The 25,455-nt window shown below is 38.5% G+C and overlaps 1 protein-coding gene across 1 annotated transcript in view; it reads right to left on the bottom strand.

The window, feature by feature from the left end:
• Window positions 1–1,295: 1,295 nt before the first annotated feature.
• The window catches only part of LOC105224490 (uncharacterized), a 49,549-nt gene continuing 25,389 nt past the window's right edge, over window positions 1,296–25,455 (bottom strand). The window contains exons 7-13 of the mRNA XM_049458481.1: window positions 23,803–23,984; window positions 19,649–20,047; window positions 14,520–14,731; window positions 13,593–13,857; window positions 8,778–8,940; window positions 2,900–3,002; window positions 1,296–2,211 (exon numbers count right to left, since the gene is read on the bottom strand). Of these exons, the coding sequence (XP_049314438.1) occupies window positions 2,041–2,211; window positions 2,900–3,002; window positions 8,778–8,940; window positions 13,593–13,857; window positions 14,520–14,731; window positions 19,649–20,047; window positions 23,803–23,984 (1,495 nt within the window). The 3' untranslated portion in view covers window positions 1,296–2,040. The remainder of the gene's footprint in view (window positions 2,212–2,899; window positions 3,003–8,777; window positions 8,941–13,592; window positions 13,858–14,519; window positions 14,732–19,648; window positions 20,048–23,802; window positions 23,985–25,455) is intronic.

Genomic DNA, 25,455 nt, shown 5'->3' with positions numbered 1-25,455 from the left:
TGATCACGTTTCTCCCTTAATTTCATTAAGAAAACTCATGCAGATTTTGAAGATTTTCATAGAAAAAATACTTGTACAAGTAGGACATAAGACCTCTCATACTAAGTACGGAAGTTTGGCAAGAATATGGATGAATTATGATAAGTCTGGACCACAATTAGCAAAGAACAAAAAAAAATAGTTATGCTTTATTTCGATTTTCAGGCATCAAATAGCCACCAAAAACGACAACGGCATCATTTTTGAAAAAATATCGACCGATGATTGCACTGCCGCACAAACCACACCAAACTTAATATCTACAGGTTCCTCATCGACCCAAATGCGGCCATTTTGCTCGATCACATACCCATTGAGTCAGAAACGCTAAACAAAATTTGGCTCAAACACGTCGAATCTTCTTGGAACTTTTCAAGAGTCCATAGAGCGAAGCGATTTCGCTTGGAAAGGTCGAGCGGCTTCAGTTCTTGCTCAAGTTGTACGCTTTAAATTTAAGATCTCGTTGTAAAATGTGCCCAGTCGCTCCATCTGTCGGTCCGAGCTGATGAAAACGGTGTCGAATCGACTTCGTGTACACTCTCAGTATAGCTCAGCTGCTATATTTTTTTCACTGCGTGCTCAACGTAGTCTATTCAGTCGAATATTATCCAAAAATGAATGCCGGATCTCAAGATGGGTTATGGTGTTGCGAATAGTACACTCAGTAAGGCGATTATGTTAACCATAAGTTGAGCGAAGCACGGGAAATACAATATTTACAAAACGAAGAAGAACAATTTCGTAACAAAGTTATATGATTTTAAACGCTGTTCAAGGGAAAGTCTTTCCATGATGAAATGCCAAACAATACCGAACATAAATAATATGACAGCTTGACTAATGCGTGATCTGTCAAAAAATGATGTCGAAAAACATATCTCTACTTGGATCACCCGTTATAATTCACAAACTAATGTAAGTGTCACGCCGTGGACTTTTCAATTGACCAGTTAATATCGAAAACAACGTTAAATCTTGGTACAAATTTTTCAGATTAGCAGATGGCTAAGGCATGCAGCTACCATATAAGCTAACGAATTCAAATAATTCAAAAAAATATATTATTTCTTTATTAAATAACATTAATTCAACTTAAGGCTTATCTACATAAAACAATTAAGTGTAGTTGATCACGTTATTCACGCGTATAGTGGCATTACTAAATATGTTGATATGTATTTTACCATACCTTACCTTCCTTCAGATAACTCGGCTTCTAGCAAGTCAAAAATTAAATGCAAATTCTTTTCAGTACTAAGCACAAGTGACAAATTTATTCATTCTCCGCTCAAAATATGAGTCGGCTTAATAAGAGCTAGAAAATTTAATACGCCAAGCAGATTGAATTACCGTTAGCTGCTGTTCGGCACTAACATTTTGTGCAGCTAAAAATATGCAATTAACCATATTGTCTCAGTGTCCAACACGTCAATGTCAGCGGCCGTGACGGTAACTCAGTCAGTGTCGGCGCCGGTGCTACCGGTGTAGCTGCCAAAGCCGGTGCATGCATTAGTGTCAGCAGCAGTGCCGGTGTCGGTGACGGCAACGGTTTAAATGCATTAACTAACATGAAGGTGTGTGTATGTATGTGTGCATCAGCTGACGAGGCAGCCGTTTAGAACCAAGTACGAGTGCATACAGGTGTGTGTGTGTGTGTGGTTAATATGGCCACAGCAACGTGACAACCTACACCACTGACATGTTGCAGCAGCAACACCGACCGTCGCTCAGATAATGTTGCACACAACACACGCATACACAGTCGAGCGAGCGCCAGTTGTGCGCTATGCAAATGTGTGTGGTGTGAAAGTGTTTAGCTGTGTCTTCCTACGCCGTGTGAGCCGTGTGCTGGCGTTTAGTATCTCGTTTAAGTGTCATTGGCTCAGGTAGTGTACTTAGAGCGTGTGCGGCGCCGCAAAGTATCACTCGTGTGGGTTGTCACTGTTGTCAGGGCAGACAGGCTACAGGCTGGCAGCTAGCAGTGGCCACAACTCTGCAGCCTCAATTTTGCTCCACAGTCTCTTCGTCGTCGACGTCGTCGTCGTCCTCCTCTAGTGCTCGGTAGCGTTGCCATAATTTATGTTGTATAATCTCGATGCTGAGTGCCAGTAAACTAACTGCACAGCCGAAGATAAGAACCAAAAGTGCTGATGCGAAGGTTTGCAAGTCGACCTGCCCATGTTTGTGTGTGTATGTTCGTGTGCGCGCATATGAAAAAAGTAAAAGGAGTAGAGATATTATGAGTAGGAAGTATGGAAAATATTTAGTGGCATAATTTTGCGCTTATATTCAAATATGTCCCTACTTGGACGGTGTGCATAGAGTAACCTAAATCGATTTTTTGTACTCTTTTAGTGAAAAGTATCAATTTCAATTTAGACGTATACAGGGTGTCACATACAGAAGTTTAGCACCATATATGCAATAATTCCAGATATCTTTATTCTGGGAAAGAATTCATTCCTTAAGTGGACCAAATTTTCAGCCACTAAGAACAGTAAGAGGATCTGCTTGACTACTGTCCCGAAAGAAATGAAGTCGATCTTCTCTGATACTCTGAGTATTGGTGAAAACGCGCTAACAAACGTTACCTCTAAAGTTTTTCTGTCAAGTGAACGAAGTTAACCGAAGGCAAACTCCATGCCTGGAATCCGATAAGGGACTAAGGTGGCTTGAAGGAGAAATTTCTCATGGTACGAAGTCCGATATATAATAAATATCGTCATATCTTAGTATAATCCATATGCCACCTTTTCTACATTTTCTTTTATAATTTCTTTGCAATTTGTCAAATACTTGCCTGCGCCAACTTTCTATTTATTCAACTTGATTTATTTATCACCTCTCCCCTTTCACTCACCCTCAAATCGTCCGTATGTATTTGTTTAACACAGCGCGGTTTCGGTGAGTGCCAAACTTTGCGCTGGTAATCCATTAGACCCGATTCGGTAACACGCCGCAAACTTGAAAAAAATTTTTTTTTTTTAATATTATAAATTCAATTTTAATAACAAATTTTTATTAAACATATTGCAATAAACTTTTTCAGTCCACACAAAGTTATACGATTTTTTCTCACTTTTCGACACGCAACTCCCACTACAATCAGCCCAAGTGGCGCATATGTGCTCACCTAAATTTCAAACATCATGTTGCACAGCTGCTCGCATTTCTAACGCCGAACTGAGTGGTGTGCGTGTGTTGTGTATTGCATGTGCTTACGACAATCAAACTTGCATTAATTTTCATTCAGATTCATATTTCTTTGGGGAATTCACAGGCAGGTATGATATAGCTTGCTCCTCATACTAATTTCACTTCGGACTGCTGCCAAATGTGGCAACTGCTTATGAATATATTGTGGCTGTAGGTTCTTTACTCAAGCGTTTAAGTATGTGGGCATATGACTATTTTGTATGTATGTATACTAAATATAGCCAGATTGGGAACTAAAGTCGGTTTTCTAGTTTTGAAGAAGAAATGCTTTCAATTGAGAACTTACAATTGTTATGGCAAAAAAAAATATAGTACTTCACATGTATATACTTAACTTATACAACTTATACTTAAGTTAAAACAATTTCCACTTAAGTGAACTTAAACTTAACTTACACTCAACTTGCACTTAATTTAAAATAAACTTACACTTAACTTAAAATTAAACGTAACCTAGCTTAAACTTAACTTAAACTTAATTTAAACTTAACGCAAGACAACTTAGCTTAACTTAGTCGTAACTTAAACTTAACGTAATTTAAACTTAACTTAGGGCAACTTAAACTTGACCGAAACTTAACTTAATCGTAAAGTAATTTAACTTAAACTTAACGTAACTTAACTTAGCGTAATTTAAATTTAACTTAGGGTAACTTAAACTTAACTTATCGTAACTTAACTTAAGTCGTTAAACGGAACTTTAACTTAACGTAAATTAACTTAAACTCTTTTCTCTTTTTCCACCAATATATGTACATACATTTGTACACACTATATACGTATGTCTATCATAATTGGGTATCTTCAAACACGTTTTTACTAAGTGGTAACCCTTTTCAAAATTCTTTTAAACACATAAAGTTCCATTTTAAATTCTGAATGTACTTTAAGAAAATAGAAAATATGATCACAGTAATACATTGTATGCCAATCCACCTCAAAAATCTATTCAAACAAACATTTTACAAACAAAGTAAATATTTTTTTTTTAACTTAACTTAACTTATCTTAACTTAAATTAACTTAACTTATCTTAACTAAACTTAACTTAACATAACATAACTTAACTCTACTTAACTTAGTTTGATTTGACTTGACTTAACTTAACTTAACTTAACTTAACTTAACTTAAATAAACTTAACCTAACTTAACTTAACTCTACTTAACGTAGTTTGATTTGACTTAACTTAACTTAACTTAACTTAACCTAACTTAACTTAACTCTACTTAACTTAGTTTGATTTGACTTGACTTAACTTAACTTAACTTAAATATTTATTATTCATATTTCTATTGCCTTATGTCTATGTAAAAACGTACTTTAGACTACATAATACATATGTATATCGGACCGCATTCATATGTACATATGTATGAACAAATTTACCGTACACATATTTATGTGTATGTTTATTAAAATGCTCCTCATATTCCATCCTCACAAGGTATTAATTCTCTTGCATTCCCTTGTCAGGAACATGACATGTCTTCCATAAAACTGCTTTCATACAAATCCACAAGCACCCAAGCATACATAATACTATAACATCACGTATAACTAACACATGAGCATGTATCCCAGAACAATTATCCAGTTTTTCAATGAGCAAAGGTAATAAATCTTATCGCACGCACACACACAAACCGGCAGTTGTTCCCTAAATTTTCTAGTGTTAGAAATTACAAACAAATTTCTGAGGATTTGTGGCAGGATATATGAGAGATTTTAACCGGTAATAAACACTTGACTGCTTAGAGAAGTAAAGGAAAATATTTTTGACCTGAGTTTCGGAAACTAAAACTTGAATTTTGATAACCAAGCACTCAAAATTGGTATTGCAATAAGATAGATTGTGCAGCAATCAGTTTGGGGTTAGCTTGGAGGCACTGACATACTTAACTGCTACGAGAAAGAAATAATTTTATTGAGAAAAGATAAACATGGAGAGTTAGATGAAAGAGTAAGCTATACATATTTCAAAAAAAGGTGAAATTATTTTCAGAATTGTGCTTATTTATAAAATGTGTGACTGCCTCAAGCCCCTAAAATTCAAACACAAAATTTAGTCTTCCAGCGCTTTGCTGTGACTTGACATCGCTATCATGAGTTCTAAGCCCCTAGAAGTATGCCACGCAGATATGACTGGGCTGCTGCATAAAATGCGAATAAATAAATACATATGCATACATTAGGAAATGCAGCACTTAGTAGCTGCGTAGACTTGCAACCACACTCTCCACAACTGCCACACACTCACACCATTTTATACACATACTCATACCATTTTATACACACACACACACTCAAAACAAATGCCACCGAGTATTTTGCGTTTACCTGCTGACCATTTCTCTTTACTTTCTGCAAAGTTCAGCAAATTTTTTTTATTTATTGCACACTGCACCTCCCTTGGCTTGGCGGACATATTTCAAAGCAGCACACAGTGTTGCCAACACACACAATATTGTCTCCTCATAATTTTCGCAATTATTCTGCTGTTGTTGCTGTGCTTGTTGGTGGTGTTGTTGTTGCTTTATGCGTCACAACAAGTTGCATATTTGGTGCATGGCTTGCAGTCATCGGTGTGCTGTTTATTGCTATCAGTGGTCTGACAGCAAATACTTTTGAAAGAGACAAACTGCTTGCAAGTGCGTGTTGTGCATGTGTATTTGTGTGTGTATTTTGCTTTTGAAAGGATGTGCCATGACCGCAGCACTTTTAACTTTTAACTCAATTTTATTGTTTCTTTGGATATTACAACGCAGGAGTGTGTACTTTCTTGCTGCAGAAAAATGTCTACAGTTAGATGGTAAAAGGAGATGGCAAAAAAGAAATGTTAAAGGAAGCTGGTGAAGCGAGCAAATATGTGCTGTTCGGGGAAAACTTAAGCTATGTAAATTCAATGTCCAACAACTTGCAGTAGAATAAAAGTATGTATAAAAATGTAGCATACTTCAGGGAGTTGATAAGAAAAGTGCTTCACAAAGAGGTTCGTTTTATGAGAATAAATTTGAATTGATTTGAGGAGGGATATTAAAAGCATATTCAAGCAATATTTATGTGAAAATAGTAGTAATATACATACAGTTATACATACTTCTGTTCAAAACTTCTTAGAACAAAGAACTTTAGAAAATAAATGTTTTAGGCCCTAAATCTTCGATAAAAACTCGAAGTGATTAGATTGGTATTCGAAGAAGCGAAATCGAGTCAAAATAGTATTCAAACCTGAGCCATCACTATGGCTACTGATAAACGACTCTTTGTGTACTCGACCGATCAAAGGATGAAATTGGAGAATAGTGGGGTATTTCTATAGTAAAACGATCCCAGAAAGTAACTTCAAACTAACTGACTTCAGTTAAATTTTTCATACCGAAATTATTAGTATAACAGAAGCAAGTCCATAAACTTTCTAGTTGACAGCCAAATAGAAATTAAGACTATACGAAGCGCCAATACTAAGTCTAACTGTATTATGATATGCAGATAACCAACAACTAGACTGGGCACACAATCATATCGTAATAGAAGGAACCAAAAGTCAGACGAGTTGGACCTTTCGTGCTCAGGTAAGAACACAATTCCCTAACCTGACCTAGACCATTCAACTGAATTGTTTGAATAAATGGACCCTAGAGGAACAGATCAGGTCATGGATCACTAGCAAAACAGATCATACCAAAAAGTTATTTTGGGGTAGTGTTGATGGTGAATAGGCCCAAAAGCTTCCACCTTTAAGCAAAAAGGGATGTTATTGTAAGCGTCATACAGCTACCCTTAAGCTCATGAAATGCTTCTACAACTCTTAATGCTCCAACTTATGAGACATTGGGCAGCTGGGATAAAAAAGATAAAGCTTGCGATCACTGATGCCTTGCTTTTCTTACAAACCTATCAGAAGTATTAGTAAGCATTCCTTCATCAAGAACCAAGACTTTATAATGCTTTTCAAGCTATTTCATTTTATATACCCTAAACAGAGTTTGCTCGCGATACTCCATTTCTCATTCTCTCTATCGTACACCCTATAATGTCTGTATAAAAAAGATCAGCATGACCAGCTGAGTCGACTTAGCCATGTTCCCTCAGTTCTTGATACATTTTTCACATATCCTTTACATACTTCCCAAAAAGTTGTACACTCGCGGGACCGCCGATATCGGACAATTAGCATATGGCTAATTAGTACGAATAAAATAAATATCGTAAATGGAAAACTTCTGTATTTGATAAGATATCTTCAGCAAATTTAGCGTAGAATATAATAATATATATAAGACGTTCTTTACACATCGGTATTCTAACTTTTTGGCACTCTGGGGTTGGTATATAGCGTAGTCGAAAAAGTCGTTTAGTATTTCTAATCAAAAATCAACTTATATTTTTTTATATTTGTAATGAAATTTAATAAATCTTTTTGCAAGTTTTGTTGAAGTTAAAATGTGGAATCAATCGTTCGACCAGGCTGCAGCAGCTCATAGTGGATAATTCTTTCCAATCCGACCAAACACTCAGCATAATCTTTCGAGGCGGTAATCCTGGCTGTGTAACCATTTGTTGAGCTTCATCACGCTTGGACAATGATCTTTTTCACACATTATTATCGCATTTAATCCACTTTTCGTCTCCTGTTACAATTTGCTTCAGAAATGATTCGATTTCATTTCGTTCCAGCAAAGAATCGTAGCTGTTAATATGGTCCATTAAAGTTTTCACAGACAATTCATGTGGTACCCAGTCCGAGCTTCTTTTTGAAGAAAACCTTTTTTTAAAATGGTTCAAGGCCGTTTGATGATGAATCTTAAGTTTCTTAGCGATGTAATGGCTGCTTATGTGACGGTCCTGGTCAATGTTTTTCATGATTTAATTGACTTTTTCAACGATCGGTCGACCAGAGCGAGGTTCATTTTTCACAACGAAATTTCTAGAACGGAAGTGAGCGAACCATTGTTGCGCTACACGAACTGATACAGCATTGTCTCCGTAAGCATCAAAAATTTCATTGGTGGCTTCCGTGGCATTCTTTTCTTTTTTTATACAAAAATTTCTAAATACAGTGAATTTCTTCTTTATTCCTACTCATTTTTGAACAGCAGTAACTTTTTTTCCACTTAAACGAATTACATTTTTTTTTTCAGTTTAAAGAAAGCCTAAAGTCTCACCTTTTCAATATATGGTATGACATAATGTTATTGATAGCACTGGAGATATACGACTGCAATGGCATCTATTGACAAAATACGAAAACACTTTTTCGGCTATCCAATATTTATATTCAGAAAACATAATTTTCTCCCAAGGAGTCTTAAACATTCGGTAGTTTGATACCAATGGAACTGAACGATGAATTCTGTCAGCCTCAATAAATAATTGTAACACATAACTAACAGCAATAATTAAAAAAATCAGCTCTAAAATTATATGAAAAATAATATTACTCAGACAACAGCCACGCAGAGTCATTCGAACATAAATCCATGCTTATATACACATGTATTTAGAAAAACCCACACTTACCCATACGTAATAACTTTGCGCAATGGTGAACCCTTCTGCACGATGCTGACCATTTTTTGCGGCGGAAACAATTGTATTTCCGTTAGGTCGCAAATTTCCTTCTCGCTAAATGTGTCGGCGATGATTTTATACGCCGTTGCCACATCAACATGAAAAGCGAATTCTAAAAAAACAAGAATGCAGAAAAAACACGAATATTAATTTGATAAAAATTTGGGAAAAAAGCGACGCATATAAATAAATATTTAAAATAAATATGCCGTTCAAATGAAATGAAATCAAAACTGACAAACAAAATAGCAGCGAAAAGCAGAGAATTTGAGGGAAGGGAGTGCAGAGAAAAAACACTTGCTATGAATTTGGTGTGCAAAAGGCTTGCTAATTTGACTAAAATAATAATAAACCTTAATAATAGCACTTCGAAATGCACACGTCCCTTGCGGCCACGGAGCAATGCAGCGCAACAGGGCGTATGAGTAACGTGTGCATGCAAAGTATGGGAGTGTAAGTAAAGAGCAGAGTGTATGTGCGTGTTATATTTAAAAACCTAAAGCAACATGATATGTATGCTTGGGTAAGTGTGTGTTGAGTATGTGTTGGTGGGTGTGCTTGTATGTGTGCTTTGCATATTTACTTTAGCAATTATCTAGCAAACCGCAATGCCTGGTGTGTGTTACAATAATTACAAAGGAATATTAGATTCATTCTCTTTTGCACGCCTCACATTTCACTTGCAATAACATAGCATACATACAGATGCTTGTATGTATATATACAATGTACATACTGAAACTGGCTGCATGCAAGTAAGCAAACTTTCGTTTTTATTATGCTCGTTTTGCATTTAAACCCAAATTTGTTGGTAGCTTTTTATATATCATAAAAAACAGCAAAGAAAAATTAATATAATCATTAGAGAAATGTAAATATATGCTAAATTATGTTATACCCAGCGTATGTTTAAGAGTACTCACTATAAAGGCAGTTTGTATGGCAGCTTTATTTGTTCTGTGTTCGATCTGAATAGTCTGTGCAGAGCATATAGCATTAGTTTGAGCAATAATAAATATTGAATTTCGTGAAGATATCTTGTGAAATAAAAAAAATTTCCATACAAGGACTTCATTTTGATAGGTTGGTTTGTATGGTAGCTACATGCTATAGTCGTCCGATCTAAACAATTTCTTCTGAGATATCAACTTTGCTTTAGATAATAATCCTAGTAGAATTTCGTTATGATATCTCATAAAACAAAAAAGTTTTCTTTACAAAAACTAGATATTGATCTCTAATTTGTATGGCAGCTATATGCTATAGTGCTCCAATATCAGCGATTCTGACAAATGAGTGACCTATTGAAGAGAAAGGGATGTGTGCAAAATTTCAGAGCTATATCTATAAAACACGAAGTGTTATCGAAAGCGGTCTGATCGTCCCTTCGAAATTAAGCAAATGGACATTCAGGCCAACAATAAAATAAACTAGTGAGTATTGAGTGCTTCAGACAGTTCTATTTATTTCCCGATAATATGCATATATTTGCTTATTCTTATTATAAGAATTAGTCAGTATCTAGGTACTCTCTAACAGCATGCTGGGTGTAAAAAGCACAAAGAATAGCGGTAACCCAAGGGTAAACCAAATTTGGATTCTAATACATTTGCATTGTGGTGCAAGTATGCGGTTTCAATGAACCAAATATAACAAATGAGCACATATATATATATATAGACAAGAGTGCAAATGTGCTAATTCTAGGAACTGCAAACATACACACATACATATATATGAATATATAAGTACCTGCGTCTACGACTGCTTCATGTTCACAGCAGATAACTAATAGAAAAGTACCATCGCAAGCTTACTGCACTTACTCGCTGCTACTTCAACGCAACCAAATAGACACACGTACACACAGATGTACATATGTACACATACATACAGATATACTTATGTACACACATCTACACAGATATACAGCAAATAGCACTTGCAGCATGCCTTGGCTCATAGCAGAAAACCGAATTAGCATGCGGAAAAATTAAGCCAAAATTTGTATATATGTACAAGTATGTATAGTACGATAAATTCCCCTTGGCATTCCGAAATAGAAGCTTAGTGAAAATAGAAAATATAAAAAACGTTGCTGCAGGCAAGCTAGCAGCTACTTAGATACTTGCTGTGCTGCTCTTCTTTTGCCCTGCATAAAGCCAATGAGCACTTGCGTTGCATTCAAATAATCCTGCAAGCGTGTAATATATACATATTTACAAATGTGTTCACATATTTTTATTTGTATTCAAGTGCGTGTGTGCACAAAATGTCGGTATGGTAACAGGCGTATTTATGCTGGTGCGTATGTAAGTTTAATTTAATTATCTTGAGAGTAGTATGTAAGGCAATAGAGGGGAGTACGCTCGACAGAGTTACCAGAATGGTTTAAAATAAATTAATTGGAATCTCAAGGGAACAAAATAGCGCTCCTCTACTGATAAGGTCAGCAAATATTGCAAAATATTATAGTATATCAGGATCTGTCACTATTCTAATATTGATATTGATTTAGCGCTGCTCGAACCAACATTTTTTTGAGACTCCAAATTTCTATGGAGTGTTCGGCAGGCCATGTTCTTCAACTCTGATCACAAACTGTACACCAATGCAACCAGGAATATTATTTGTACTTCACTGCTGTGTGTCTTGCATTGTGTGTTGGAACTGGAAAATTCAATGCTCTCCATCGAAGAGAGTTTTGCTTGACTGCTTTATCATTCCTTCCAAAACATCCTGCTGATACACTTATTCCTCATTTCATAGAAGTGAAGAGGTGTAACGCATTTACAGGGGACTCCCACCAAACCATTGACAGGTGGATGGTGTTTACTTTCAACCTTTGAAATAACACTTTTTGCGTTTTTGGAATTTTTTTGGTAGATATTGGCGTTTTGTCTATTAAAAAGTTCTTCAGCAGTGAAAATGCTTTCATCTGTTGAAATGAAACTTTCATGGCGGTTTACAGAGTGCCACTGATAAATTATTATTAGAAGATGACCAGATGACCGACGGTAGGCTTTTATGCGCAGAACATCTCTACTAGGTCTTGACATTGATCAGATCGATACAAACATTTCCTTTGACATAGATTTCTTCCTTCCAAGGGGGTTTCTGCGAACTCTAAATTGTTTCGAACCACGCAAGGAAGACCAATTCTCTTTCCGTCCTGTCATCAACTTTAGATCTTTGAAAAAAGCAGACAATAGTTTATATTGGGTAGTGGAAAAAATCTTTTCGTACTTTTAATCAAACATCAAATTTGTTTTTACATTTATAATGAAGTTTAATGAACCAAATATGTAACATTTTGGTCGACCACTTTTTGAAAGACATTATTCCATCAAGTAAATATCTCTTGAAGCCAACTTTACTACATTAAGTGAGTTCTGCATTGACCGAAACAAATGGTAGTCCGATGGTGCAAAAGGCTACTTCGTGGATGCATCAAAACTTCTCAGCCAAGCTCTCCCAGTTTTTGTCGAGTCAGCAAAGATGTGTGTGGGCTAGCGTTGTCCTGATGTAAGACGAAGCCCTCTCTATTGATCAGTTATAGCCACTTTTTTCCATTACATGCTTCAATCTCAGCAGTAAACAGTTGACAGTAAAATATAGAATCAATCATTCAACCAGGCTCGAGCAGCTCATAGTGTATGTTTTTTTTTTTGCAATCGCACCAAACACACAGCATAACCTTTCGAGATGAGCTAAAACCTTTGAATTGAACCTAAAGTATTTAAAAAATTGGACCAGAAGTTAGCGATCAGAATGTAAGAACACGGGAAATAACTCATAAGTGTGATCTACATGACTTTTTCTCAAAGAGAAGTGGAACTTTTCACGCAATTGTAAGCTGAAAATTCTCTCCCTTCAAATAAAAAAAAACACAGTAAAACAAGGCTAATTCATCTTTAGAACCTGCCCCCTCACCTCTTGCCAACCGCAACGAAAATTGGGTATCTAGTAGCTGCAGTATAACTGCAAGGCATGGAAATACAAAACCGCAAAGCTATGGTCCAACCGAAGCAAGCATACGCACACACGCTTAAGCGAGCGCACCCACAAACACGCACACACACAAGTGCGTAAGTGTGAATCAAGCGAAGATGTAGGCAACTCATACATACACATTTGTAACATGAGCGCATTGTGTGGGTGTGCGTTGCCAGCACAAAAGATCATGTAAGCGCTCAAAATCCAACAACAACAATAGCACAAATGCGTATATGAATAAGTAGGGCGAAAGCAGGGCGTGTGGAGAAAGCAGAAAAGCGTTAGAAATTATTCTTGAATTTTTCGGTTTGTGGTCTCCGGTTTCCCGTTTCGGTTACAACACGGTCGACAAGAGTAACAACTACAAAAACAGCAACACAACTAATGCTGCTCATCTCAAAACAGCTCACTCGCTTTTCTGTCAGTTCGGTTGGTTTTCCAAGTAATTGTAGTTTAAATGGCCGCCAGCTAAATTCCGAAGCGTAAATAGATAGCCCACACAAGCGAGAGCATACACCGAAGGTATGTATGTATAGCATATGCGTAGGTACACTTGCAACAAAGAAAGTAGCGTAGCATGTAGCATGAATATATAAAATATAAAAGCCAAGTGCTGTGGTTACTTAGCCGCTCATGTGTGCTGAATAGTTAGAATGCTGAAAATTATGCGCATTTAATTGCTGAAAATTGTAGGCACTGCATAGTAAGTAATGCTCAGTGCAACCGTGTTGGTCATCAATTAAAAGAATGATGCTCTAGCATACTCACTGCCTCTGCGTATCCGTTTGACACCATACGCCGGATCATACCAGTTGGACGCCTCGTTTGTCTTAGCATGCGCACCGGTCTCATGGCTGTGTAGGATGTCTCTGTATGCCTTGGCCTTCTCCGCTTCGGTGAGCTCAACATTCGGTTGGAGCGTGGCTAAGGCGGTGGCATTGTCAGCTGTCGTTTCGGAGGGCGTTTCACTATCCGTCGGCACGCTAGTTACTTTCTTGGCATATAACTCGATGGCGATAGGGTCCTTAGTGCGCTGAGGAAGGAAAGAAAAATTTATTTTTTTATCAAAAAAAGTGCAAAATTAAAATAATGCAAGAAAAAACATAAACTTCGGTGGCACCGAAGCTGAAATAGCTTCACAAATAACAAAGTTTCCATACAAAGACTAGATTCCGATCGTGCAGTTTGTATGGCACCAATATGATATAGTGGTTCGATCTGAAAACTTCCTTCATATATTGTAGGGTTGGCTTAGAAAATAGTCTGCGCTAAATTTCGTGAATATATCTCGTTAAATACAAAAGATCTTCATATAAGGACTTGACTCCAATCGTTCAGTATGTATGGCAGCTATATGATATAGTGGTCCGATATCAGCGATTCGGCCAAATAAGTAGCCTCGTAGAGAGAAAAGGACGTGTCCGAAATTTCAGATCGATAACCCAAAAACTGAGCGACTAGGTAATATATATACAGACCGCTGGCTGGGCAGGCGAACCTGTACAAATCGACTCATTTCATTCTGCTGATCATTTATATTTTATTTTATAAGATCTCCGACGTCTTTTTCTGAGTAATACGAACTAATTGATAAACTAAATAGATACTTCGTTCTTGGCAATAAATATTGCTCTAAACTATTATATAAAATTTAACCCACCCCAAATATCATAATCAATACTTCCAACCACTTACCAAAAAGTAGTCACGATTATATGCTATATCCTCCACACCGACTGCCAATGAGCTGTGTATTAAATCACGCAATGTACGTATCGTTTTCGGCTTCTCCATCAATAGTGTACCCACAATGCTGGCCGAATAGAATTGATAGATGGCGAAAGCGAAGAGTAGACTGGTAATAACGATGCAACGACCCGAAAAGAAACTTGTAGAAAATGTCAGACCTAATGATAGACGGCAGCAAGCAGTCGATACGAATGAGTTTTCATTACAGAAATGAAGAATAATAGTAAACGAAATAAAATTTGTCGGAACAAATGGGAGACACACACGCTCATACAGCATATACACATCAAAATACTGTCGAAATAAAAGTTGAAAAGACTGCACGAGAGTAAAGAGACTCAATAAAGATTTGAAAAGGCTACACGAGAGTAAAGAGACTCAGTAAAGCAGAATTAGTGTGCAGGTGGCGAAGATGAGGACAGTGTACTTTCGTTTGTCATTATTAGAAAGTATGTGACGATGGAACTAATTTTTATAATAAGATCACAGGAAAACATTTCCTATTGTTGATTGTTCTGAAAGTTAATGATTCTTTCAGAGATGCTATGAAGTAAGACTGTTATTTGATCTATTGAACGCTTTTGAAAGAATGATTAGTTCAGAACAAGATTGAGACCATTGATAAGATTAAATTAAGCTTTCTAGATTTCTCCGCACAACAACGTCACTCCCTTTCATGTATGCTGGGAGAATCGTAGGAAATCCTTGCTATATTTACTATGTTCATTCACATAAGACCTCAGATCTGCAAAAGCTCACTTCTGATCCAATTATAATGGGATTATGCTCGTCCTGATTTCTCTCTGCAACATACAGCTGGACTCACACTTTTTGCATCTCGTGAACATCGAAAAGATCGATAATTTCCACATTCATATTATTCTGATGTTTCCAAATAAATATTAAAAAAGTCGTACCATTTAATTTATCAGAAGTTCTTACATATTAACCTAAAATTTAACCATCAAAGTAATACTAAGCATATATCTCCATACAAATCATGTGAACACTGTAATCCTATGATTCACAGATACTATACATGTACTCGTATGTATACTTGTAAAAGCCGAATGAAGTAATTAGCAACATTACGATCTCCACCCACCATTATGTACTTTAATGAGCTCATTTATTTATCCACAATATTTCGAAGTTTTCGAATTGTACTCCCACCATTTCTTAATTTCTTGCTCCGCCAATACCATCAAGTTTCAAACATTACTCGTCTTGTAATGTATAAAATCTTCCACCTTGAAGTTCAATTCTTCGTGTTTCTACTCATTCTAGTCCGAACGGTTTATACACGTTTGTAAGCAGCAGTCACTAACAACGGTAATGACTTTGCTATTTTCTCAACCACTCAGCAGCAGAAACAGAACCCATTAGCTGCTGCCCAATTGCATTGATTGTTGCCATTTAATGCGTTTTGTTGTTGCATAGATTTCTACAAAACGTGTCATGACGTGAAAATCGATGGAAGTTTATGTTTCAGGAGAAGGAGAAGTAAAGGCAACGGAAAGGTAATCAGTTTAAATTTCTCCACTCATTATGGGGGGGGGGGGGGGGGGTGTGGTTGCTTGGGTTGGCCAGCTAAGGGAGCTAATAGGCATCTATTATTTGCAGGGATGTTGTATCGATCAACATTCAAGAGAGTGATGAAGAAACGAAGTGGGTTCCGTCAAAGGTTAGCGCTTGTTGAACGTTTTGTAGTGACTTAATTATCACCTTCGCTGGATTTGTGGAGTAGTTATAGAACAGTTTTGAACAAGGAATGGTATAAATAAATCTCTATGAACAATTGGATTATAAAGGTGATCTTGAGGCGATAATTGAGTAGAGAAATAAGGAGTGGTATTTCCCAATCTATTTGTCTGTCCAAACTTCAGTTCACAGGGTCAGCCTAGGACAAACTTTTATTACCGACCTTCTAAACTGAAACAAAAAGTTAACACTATTTTAGCAAGAAAAAAAGGTTATTGGTATTATATTTAATTGTTAACTATTATTAATATTTCATCTTTCGGATTCGGGAAAGTACACCTAAGTTTGATGTCTAGATCTACATATAATGAGAACAAAGGAGACATTTAATCAAAAATATGTGGATGTCATTAAGTATTAGCGATTCCCATTCACAGTAACCGGTCGCCGGTCTTGATCATCACGGAAGAAGTACGACCCAATGACGCCGCCGGCCCATAAACTACACCTAACTGCAATTTTTTCGAGATGCAATGGTGAGCCATAGAGTACGCGTGGATCGCCGCTTGACCTATAAGACATATCTTGCTTATTAACTAAGCCATTCGGCCAGAAATGAGCCTCATCGCTTAAGATGATTTTTCGATAAAAATCCGGATCATTCTTAAGTTGTTGCTCAGCCCAATTCAGGAAAATACTACGATTCTGGTGATCAAGCGGGTTCAGTTCTTGGGTCTCTTTGATCTTATTGTTATAAGCAAAGATATTTTCGCTAAATTCGCCACAGCGGCGTCACAGAGATGATCAACGCTTGAGAAAGACGTGTGAAAATCGGATTTGGCTCGTCCTCAATGGATGCGCGAGCGGCAGCAATAACGGGTGATTTTTTTGAGGTTAGGATTTTCATGCATTAGTATTTGACAGATCACGTGGGATTTCAGACATGGTGTCAAAGAGAAAGATGCTCAGTATGCTTTGACATTTCATCATGAATAGACTTACTAACGAGCAACGCTTGCAAATCATTGAATTTTATTACCAAAATCAGTGTTCGGTTCGAAATGTGTTTCGCGACAAATTTTGTTCAGCGATGAGGCTCATTTCTGGTTGAATGGCTACGTAAATAAGCAAAATTGCCGCATTTGGGGTGAAGAGCAACCAGAAGCCGTTCAAGAACTGCCCATGCATCCCGAAAAATGCACTGTTTGGTGTGGTTTGTACGCTGGTGGAATCATTGGACCGTATTTTTTCAAAGATGCTGTTGGACGCAACGTTACGGTGAATGGCGATCGCTATCGTTCGATGCTAACAAACTTTTTGTTGCCAAAAATGGAAGAACTGAACTTGGTTGACATGTGGTTTCAACAAGATGGCGCTACATGCCACACAGCTCGCGATTCTATGGCCATTTTGAGGGAAAACTTCGGACAACAATTCATCTCAAGAAATGGACCCGTAAGTTGGCCACCAAGATCATGCGATTTAACGCCTTTAGACTATTTTTTGTGGGGCTACGTCAAGTCTAAAGTCTACAGAAATAAGCCAGCAACTATTCCAGCTTTGGAAGACAACATTTCCGAAGAAATTCGGGCTATTCCGGCCGAAATGCTCGAAAAAGTTGCCCAAAATTGGACTTTCCGAATGGACCACCTAAGACGCAGCCGCGGTCAACATTTAAATGAAATTATCTTCAAAAAGTAAATGTCATGAACCAATCTAACGTTTCAAATAAAGAACCGATGAGATTTTGCAAATTTTATGCGTTTTTTTTTAAAAAAAAGTTATCAAGCTCTTAAAAAATCACCCTTTATTATCGACACTACGAGCACTTCTTTGTCTCACTGGCACGGAAACCTTTTTTATTGTACCTGTGGATTCAAAATTTTCCCTTAGACGCTTAATTGTTGATCTAAGAGGACGATTATGACGACTATAAATTGAATATAGCGCTCTTAGAGTTGAGGCCACTGACTCCAAATTTCGTCAGTAAATTTTAATAATTTTGACACGTTTTTGGATCGTATATCTTTTAATGGTTAAATGGCGAACCTTACTGAAAACAAATGTCAAAAGAGTGGGCGTCGATCTTTGTAGCGTCGCTATTCAAAAACCGATTATTTTCATCTGAGAAACTGGAATGAAAGAGTTCTGTTCGAGTATTTTTGATTACTATTTGTGAAAGCATATCCAGCAGAACTCAAAAGCTAAATACAGTGGTCTTCATTGATAATAATATAAAGGTTTATCTATACTGAAAATAACTAATAGGTAGCTACATCCTTTTAAGGATAGGGTTACATGTTTCTGGGATCAGAAATTTCAGAGTTTTCGATATTTTACCAAGGCTGAACAGCTTTTATTTGTAAAACTGACTGACAATACTCAAGGAGCGTGAGCTTGTAACTCAAAATAGAACTCTCCTGTAATTTTAACCGTATTATCAGAAGCACAGTTATACGCAAATGAACCCATCTTCGGGATCAAAGTTATATAAGCAGTTTTCGGCAACAATCTAGATGATTCCCAATAGAAAAAACTTTTCATAGAAGAATGAAACTAGCTTAGACCAAGACTTGGACCCAAGCTTCAAAGAATTGATGCAATTGAATAAGAGCAGGCTTACGCTATTTTAAGTCTCTCCTTATTAAATAAAAATTCACTAACGGCAGAAAAGCTTTTACTTTCATTTCACCATTCTAAGCCGCACCAAACAACTAACTCGCTCTGAGCGTGACCTAATTAAATAATAAAATATATAACGGTAATTAAATAAAAATGCAATATTTTCCTAGCATTACTCGGTGTTGACTTAGCACAATTTTTCCGCTTCAAAAGCATTTCTTAAAAATTTGTAAGAAGAAGCACTGTTTGCGCTCTCCCAGTTGCTGCACGTCTTGCCACCACAAATTCACTAGCAATTTGTTCAGTTATGTTTACAAGAATGGGAAAGTCTTGTAACAAAGCCAAACAAACGAAATTGAACTCAAGAACCTTCAACCCGAGGAGGTAGCACACAAACAAAGAGAGAGCGAGTCATGTGCCACACACTGGGAAAGTAGTGTGCTTAGTTATGAAAGCAAAGCTGAAAAGTAAACTTGTGAGCGCATAAATTGCGTTGCATGCCACACATGCTACCAAACATGCCAATAAAACTAAGAGCTCAAACGCAGAAACACACACACGCAACTGCTACAGCTTACATGTAACTGCCACTCACTTGTGCCCCCCAAAATTTCTCGAGAGCTTACTCTATGTGTATGTTTCGCCAAAGTTCCTGCGTATATTAGTTTTCGAAGCGCCCCTCTTCGCCCCTCGTGCCCTTAACGCTAACATTATCTACTACTGTAGTAGTAGTAGTTTTTCGACAAACTTACCTTGCTGGCATATGGAACCCACGTAGAACAGCATCGACTCGAAGAACAAGCCAACGCGCTGTTGTGCCACATCGCTGCCTGTCTGGCCGCAGCACGCACTACCGCAGCCGTGCATGCAATGCCTGCAGCTAATACTCTGCACATTCTTTCGCGCTTCCGTCTTACTTCGTTGCATCAACTTGCCCGGCTTTTGTTTCCGTTGCTCTTTTGTTGCTGCGGCAACCGACGGCGCGTTGCGAGCGCCGCAGCTCGGCATTGTCCCGGCACTTAGCGTCGTTCGTGTGGAACAGCGGCAACCAACTGGTGGTAGTTCATCATTACCGCCGATTGCACTCGCTTGTTGGTTGTTGGTGGTGGCGCCTGCGATGTTCATGTTGCTGCTGCTGCGCGGGCTGTGTCCTTTTGTGTCGCAGCATTCACCAGGGAGTCAATTGTTGGCGAAATCAATGAAAAGATAAAGCAAAAAGCGCTACGTTAGAGAGGAAGGAAGGAGTGAAATGCGAGTTAAAAACGAGTTTCTAGTAGTTTTTGACCTCGGGCGCAGCAAGTAATATCGTCCAAAATTTTCGAGGAAAAAAAACCACGAGCATGTGCCATGTACGCAATGGAGCTGAGAATTTAATGGCAATGATCTCTCATTTTTCAGAGGCACGCATTCGTGCCGCACAAAAACTTTCCGCCAGCGATATTTGCTCGAAGTGTCCCAGCATGTCCTGTAGTCAGCCACAGTGGATAGTACATCTAATCACCAGCGCGATGAGGGTACGAAGGCGGTCCGATAATGCAGTGCTGAAGAGTAAATGATATATTTTTCAGCTCAGGAACTACCGGAATAATGGAGCGGACAGCGAACATCATTCGAACTGGATTCAATAACTGTAAAGAAGACTGTATAATAGGTCTCACTAGGCCGCGAGAAGGACTGACTGAGATCTACACCCTTTGGAGAAGACTTTATCTTACTTATCTGAGCTCGGTTTTTATTGTCAAATAGTCAAATACTGACGTTGAGCCTTAAGCCTAATCATCTGTTGTTCACCTACGATTTTTTTAAGCTTTCTGAGTATGAGTCACATACTTAGGAATAGAAAGAAATTAATGCAGATGAGTACACGACTGCTGCCAAATATTCAGCTCCTTAAAGGGTTGTTTGAAGCAGTTGACCCTAAAAGAACACCTCGGGTCTTGGAACACTAGCAACACAGGGCATACTGCAAAGTTACTTTGGAATAGTGTTGACGGAGGATAGCCCCAAAAGCTTCCACTTCTAGGCAAAGATATGTTAAGTAATATTGTAGGGGGCATAATGGGGCACCACCTTTAAGATCCCATCGCAAAAATTTGAAAAGGTGGATTCGGCGAATAGACGAAATTTCGTTTATCGTGGAACCAGCATTAACATCCACAATAACGTAGGCCTCGAAATCCAACTCAGAATAACTCTTGCCAACAGGTGCTACTTCGGACCAGATTCTACAAGTCATTTATCATCCCCATCCTGCTTTAAAGGTATGACAACATCTGATGAGTCGGCATTACGAGTTTTTGAGAGAAAGGTTCTGTGAAGGATTTATGGTCTTTTGCGAATTGGCAACGACATTGACATATTTCAGCGAATGAAGGGCTAGTCCGAATGGTTGAAAATACTCCGACTGTGACAGTAATCGGTGCAGCTCTCGCCAGGAAAAGCAGAGGAAAGACCAGGTGGAGAAAGACCTGGCCGTCTAAACCAATAAATAAGAAGAAGGATTCAGCGGATTGCAAAGCATGTGAGGGGAAGGATAAGATGATGGGTTTAATCCAAGGCTCTGAGTGCTTTAACTTGATAGACATTGGGCAGCTGGCGTGAAACAGCGCCTCTCTTTTCAACCAACCAAACCTTTCCGATGAAGTCGATATAAAAATCCTCACCCTCAGTTTCATTGTCTTATCGAACCACCCTCGTACACTCCGTTAGCAATAGTAATGATTGTATGTGACTGCCACAGTGCCAATGCACTTCGACTCGACATTGCGGCGTTTATCGTCCCGTGTGCCTTGCTATGCATCCTAACGGCGTTTTGCTGCAATTTTTGGCCCTTTGGTTTGCTTGGAAATTGAAAGTTTTGATTTATACTTTCACAAAGTTCGCACTGTCTATCGGCATTCTTGCTCTCTTCGACATGCCTTCGTCTACCTTCTAAATGGTGTTTTATGAAATTGCCATCGTCAGAGGTTATAAAAATTACTAAAGTGAAAAGAAAATGCCAAACTTTTGTCTGAGCGACGGCAAATAGTAAAAGTGGAAATCGCGTTCGTCGTGCGGAAAATTTTATCATCGGAATTTGTAATAACCGATAATTTAATGGCATTTAATGCGCAACTTTGTTGTGGTGAATCGATTAATTTTGGTTGATGGGAACTGGAAGTCGTTAATGACACGAGTGAGCTCTATTTTTTCCACTAAATAGCGAAGAGTTGGTGCTCAGGGCTTTTGATGTTGAACGTTGTATTTAACTGATGTTCTTGCAAATAAGTGCCATCAGTGCATTATATAAAGACTTTTGAGGTTGCGAAGGCGGCTATCATTTTGTTAAGCTGAAAAAGGGCTGACAGCCGAAACTCTGAAAAGTTTTTACTCTATAAGTGTGGAAGAGGTGGTGGAGATGTTTTATAAGAGAAAATCAGAACTTGCTTCTGACAGCTCTTTCAACAGATTACTATTTCATTCGGATCGATAGTTTCAAATTCGAGTAAATATTTCGCTCTGAGAAATCAAAACGTCTACATTCTCCGTTTTGACGAGTTTTACTTTATTTTTCAAAGATTTATAGGACAGAATTTATAGACATCTGAAGGTTATGATTAGATAGTTAGACTAACATACAAATTGTATATTTTCTTGTTATATTTAAGGTCCTGAGGCATTAGTTTCGATATCAAGGCAGTGTTGCCAAGTATTCCCAATGAGGGATCTTTGCAAGTTTTTAATCGCGAACTTTTTATACCCTTAAGCTTGAAGCTTCGAACAGACTTTGCAGCTTTTATTTTATATACTTGGAATAGCGAAGGTCCAGTTAGAACTCATACATATAACCACTGAAAGTTGGACTTTCCTGAGGGCGAACTCTTCGCTAGACCTCTTATGGCTTACCCTGGGCCAGATGAACCTTTGACTGCACAGGTGGGAGTAGTTATTCAACACTTTTCGAGTTTATCTGATGCCCAATCATCCTTAAGTGAACCGTAAGAAGCCAACGTAGCTCCTACCCACTTCTATGTTGGAGCTAGTAAGACTGATCTAACTTACCTAGCAGACTCATCAACGTTACAGTTTCCAACAATTCCGCTGTACCCAGGCATTCAAACCAAAATTATAAAGTATGCCAGAGATAAGGAGTCTATAAATGCCATCATCAGTCCCGAGCTCACCGTCACCCAGGACACGGCTATTGCTTTTCTGCTTTCGATGTGGGTAAGCATCACTTTAAATGAGGTTACGTTCCGTAACAGTGGATTTACTACCACCTTTTTGGTAGCCACTTCCGTTTGGATGTCGCTGGACTGAACAGTAAGCCTAGAACAGGAGGTACCTAGTCAAGTCCTCTGTACCCAGGCTTCCAAACCAAAATCATAAAGTTTATCTCTGATGTCTATACATGCCATTATTAGTCTTGAGCTCTCCGTCAGCGATGACAAGACTATCGCTTTTCAGCTTTCGATGTGGGTAGACACCACGACTTTGAATGAGGTTACGTTCCGGGGCAGTTAATCTACTACAACCTTTTCCTCTTCCACCTTAAAGTTACTGGAGTGAGCAAGAAGCCTAAATCTGCAGGTTATGGATAGTTCCCGGCAGTGCATTCCTTCACCAACGCTCTCCGCAAGCTTTTTTACATCCATCGAAGCTCACCGCTCCTCTCCTTCAGCGAGTACTTCGATCCCTTGTTATCCATTGAATAAATTAAGTTTCTATAAGCCTTTGAACGGCAACAACAAAAAATATTTGGCTGATCGGTTTGAAGAAATCAGATTTCTAAAACTTTTGATTTGAATTATACGGAGATATCAAAAATTATGGCAAGTTTCGAAGAATTGAAGAATTATATCAAACTTAGAATTAACCGTTATGCACGAAATTGCGTTACTTCTTCGCCATTATAAATTAAACATACCCAACTGCTTCACCACACCGACCGCCTCCAAGCGACGCTCCACCGATGTCAGTAGCCACAGTAAGCAGATGGTGAATATGCCACATAATCCCAATAAAATCCAGACCATATTTGAAAAGGGTTGCAGAAACACTATACGATCCTTTTTGGTGCTCGGCGGATGACGAAATATGAAGCAAGGCCTACGAATGAAAAAGACATTACAATAATAAACAAAACTATTAGACAAGCACACGAGTCCACACATACATACTTGTAAGCATGTAGAGAGCTTTCAGCAATCTGCCCTTATCAAGTGACACGCCCACAAAATAAACCAACAGCGCAGCAGGTGAAAAGCCACAAACATAAATCTTATTTTACACAAAGAAATTAAATCAGCAAACATGTCCCCGACAGGATTTAGTTTCAATTAATGTGTCAATCTTCGGCGTGTACGTGGCATGGAGCTGTGAGCGGACGGCGGCGACTAAAAACAAATTGCTTGTCCAACGCCATGTCCTTTGCCATCTGCCTGCAACAACAACTACACACGCAACAACACGCTCCAAACGCTCTTAAGTCAGCGTCTCATTGCCACTTAAGTTGCTGTCAAGTCAGCTGTTGGCGTGACCTTTCCACACTCAAGGGAGCCGCAGCGACAGCAACCCGGTCTCTAAGCGCCTGCGACGCAACCAGCGAGGCGGCGTCGGCGTCGGCAGCGGCAGCATTAAATTGTCGTTAGCACAGCTGGAGGTGAAGTGGCGAGCAAAAAGAATGACTACAACAAATCAAAGAACGCAAATAAAATTGAACTCGGGTGCAATGAGCGTAAGTACAACAGCAGCAACAAGCACGCGTGCAACAAATCACCGCACAGCGATAAGAAGCGTAGCGAAAGCGCGACGCAAAAATTGAGCAGCGCATAAATTTGCACCGCTTAACAAGAGAAATGAGTATTTAATCGGCGGAGTGTGGAAAGACACCAAACGAAGTGATACGACAAGACTACAGTGGTGGTCTAAAGAAAGTTACGGATTACTTTTACAACCATGTGATCATTTTCTTCCGCTGGGTAAATTGATCAACGACAATTCGATATACAGGGCTTTTTCCGGAAAGTAATAGAACTGATCTTCTTCCGATGAAGATGACCATGAATTTGGTAGAGAGCGTTCCTAGCTAAAGAACGAGCGGCTGGTCAGTTGTCTCCGAGCACCTGAAGAGTCAGTACAAACATTTTCCCGCAACGTTTTTCTGTGAATGGTGTAAGCAGAAAATCCAGCGTTCGTTAGAGCAAAGGTACGCGATTAAATTCTGTGTGAAACTCGATAAATCTGTAGCATAGACGTTGATATGATCAAGCAGGCTTACCCAGATGTTTGGGTGGCACCAGGTCTTTTTGGAGGGCCAACAAGAGGTCGCTGATGAAGACCATGTTGGAAGACCTGGGACCTCGACTAACACCGATAATGTGACTCATGTGTGCAAAGTTTTTGAACTCAGATCATCGACTAAATATTCATTTAATTGTCCAGATGTTGAATTTATCAAAATCTGTGGTTCATGACATTGTGAAGAAGCACTTGAACATGCGCAAGGTGTGCACGAAGATGATCCCAAAAGTACTCACTGACGACCAGAAATAGCGGCAAGTGGAAGTGTGCCAAGAAA

Source organism: Bactrocera dorsalis, chromosome 5, assembly GCF_023373825.1.
Source record: "Bactrocera dorsalis isolate Fly_Bdor chromosome 5, ASM2337382v1, whole genome shotgun sequence".
NCBI classification, from domain to species: domain Eukaryota; kingdom Metazoa; phylum Arthropoda; class Insecta; order Diptera; family Tephritidae; genus Bactrocera; species Bactrocera dorsalis.
This window is presented reverse-complemented; position numbering and strand designations above follow the sequence as displayed.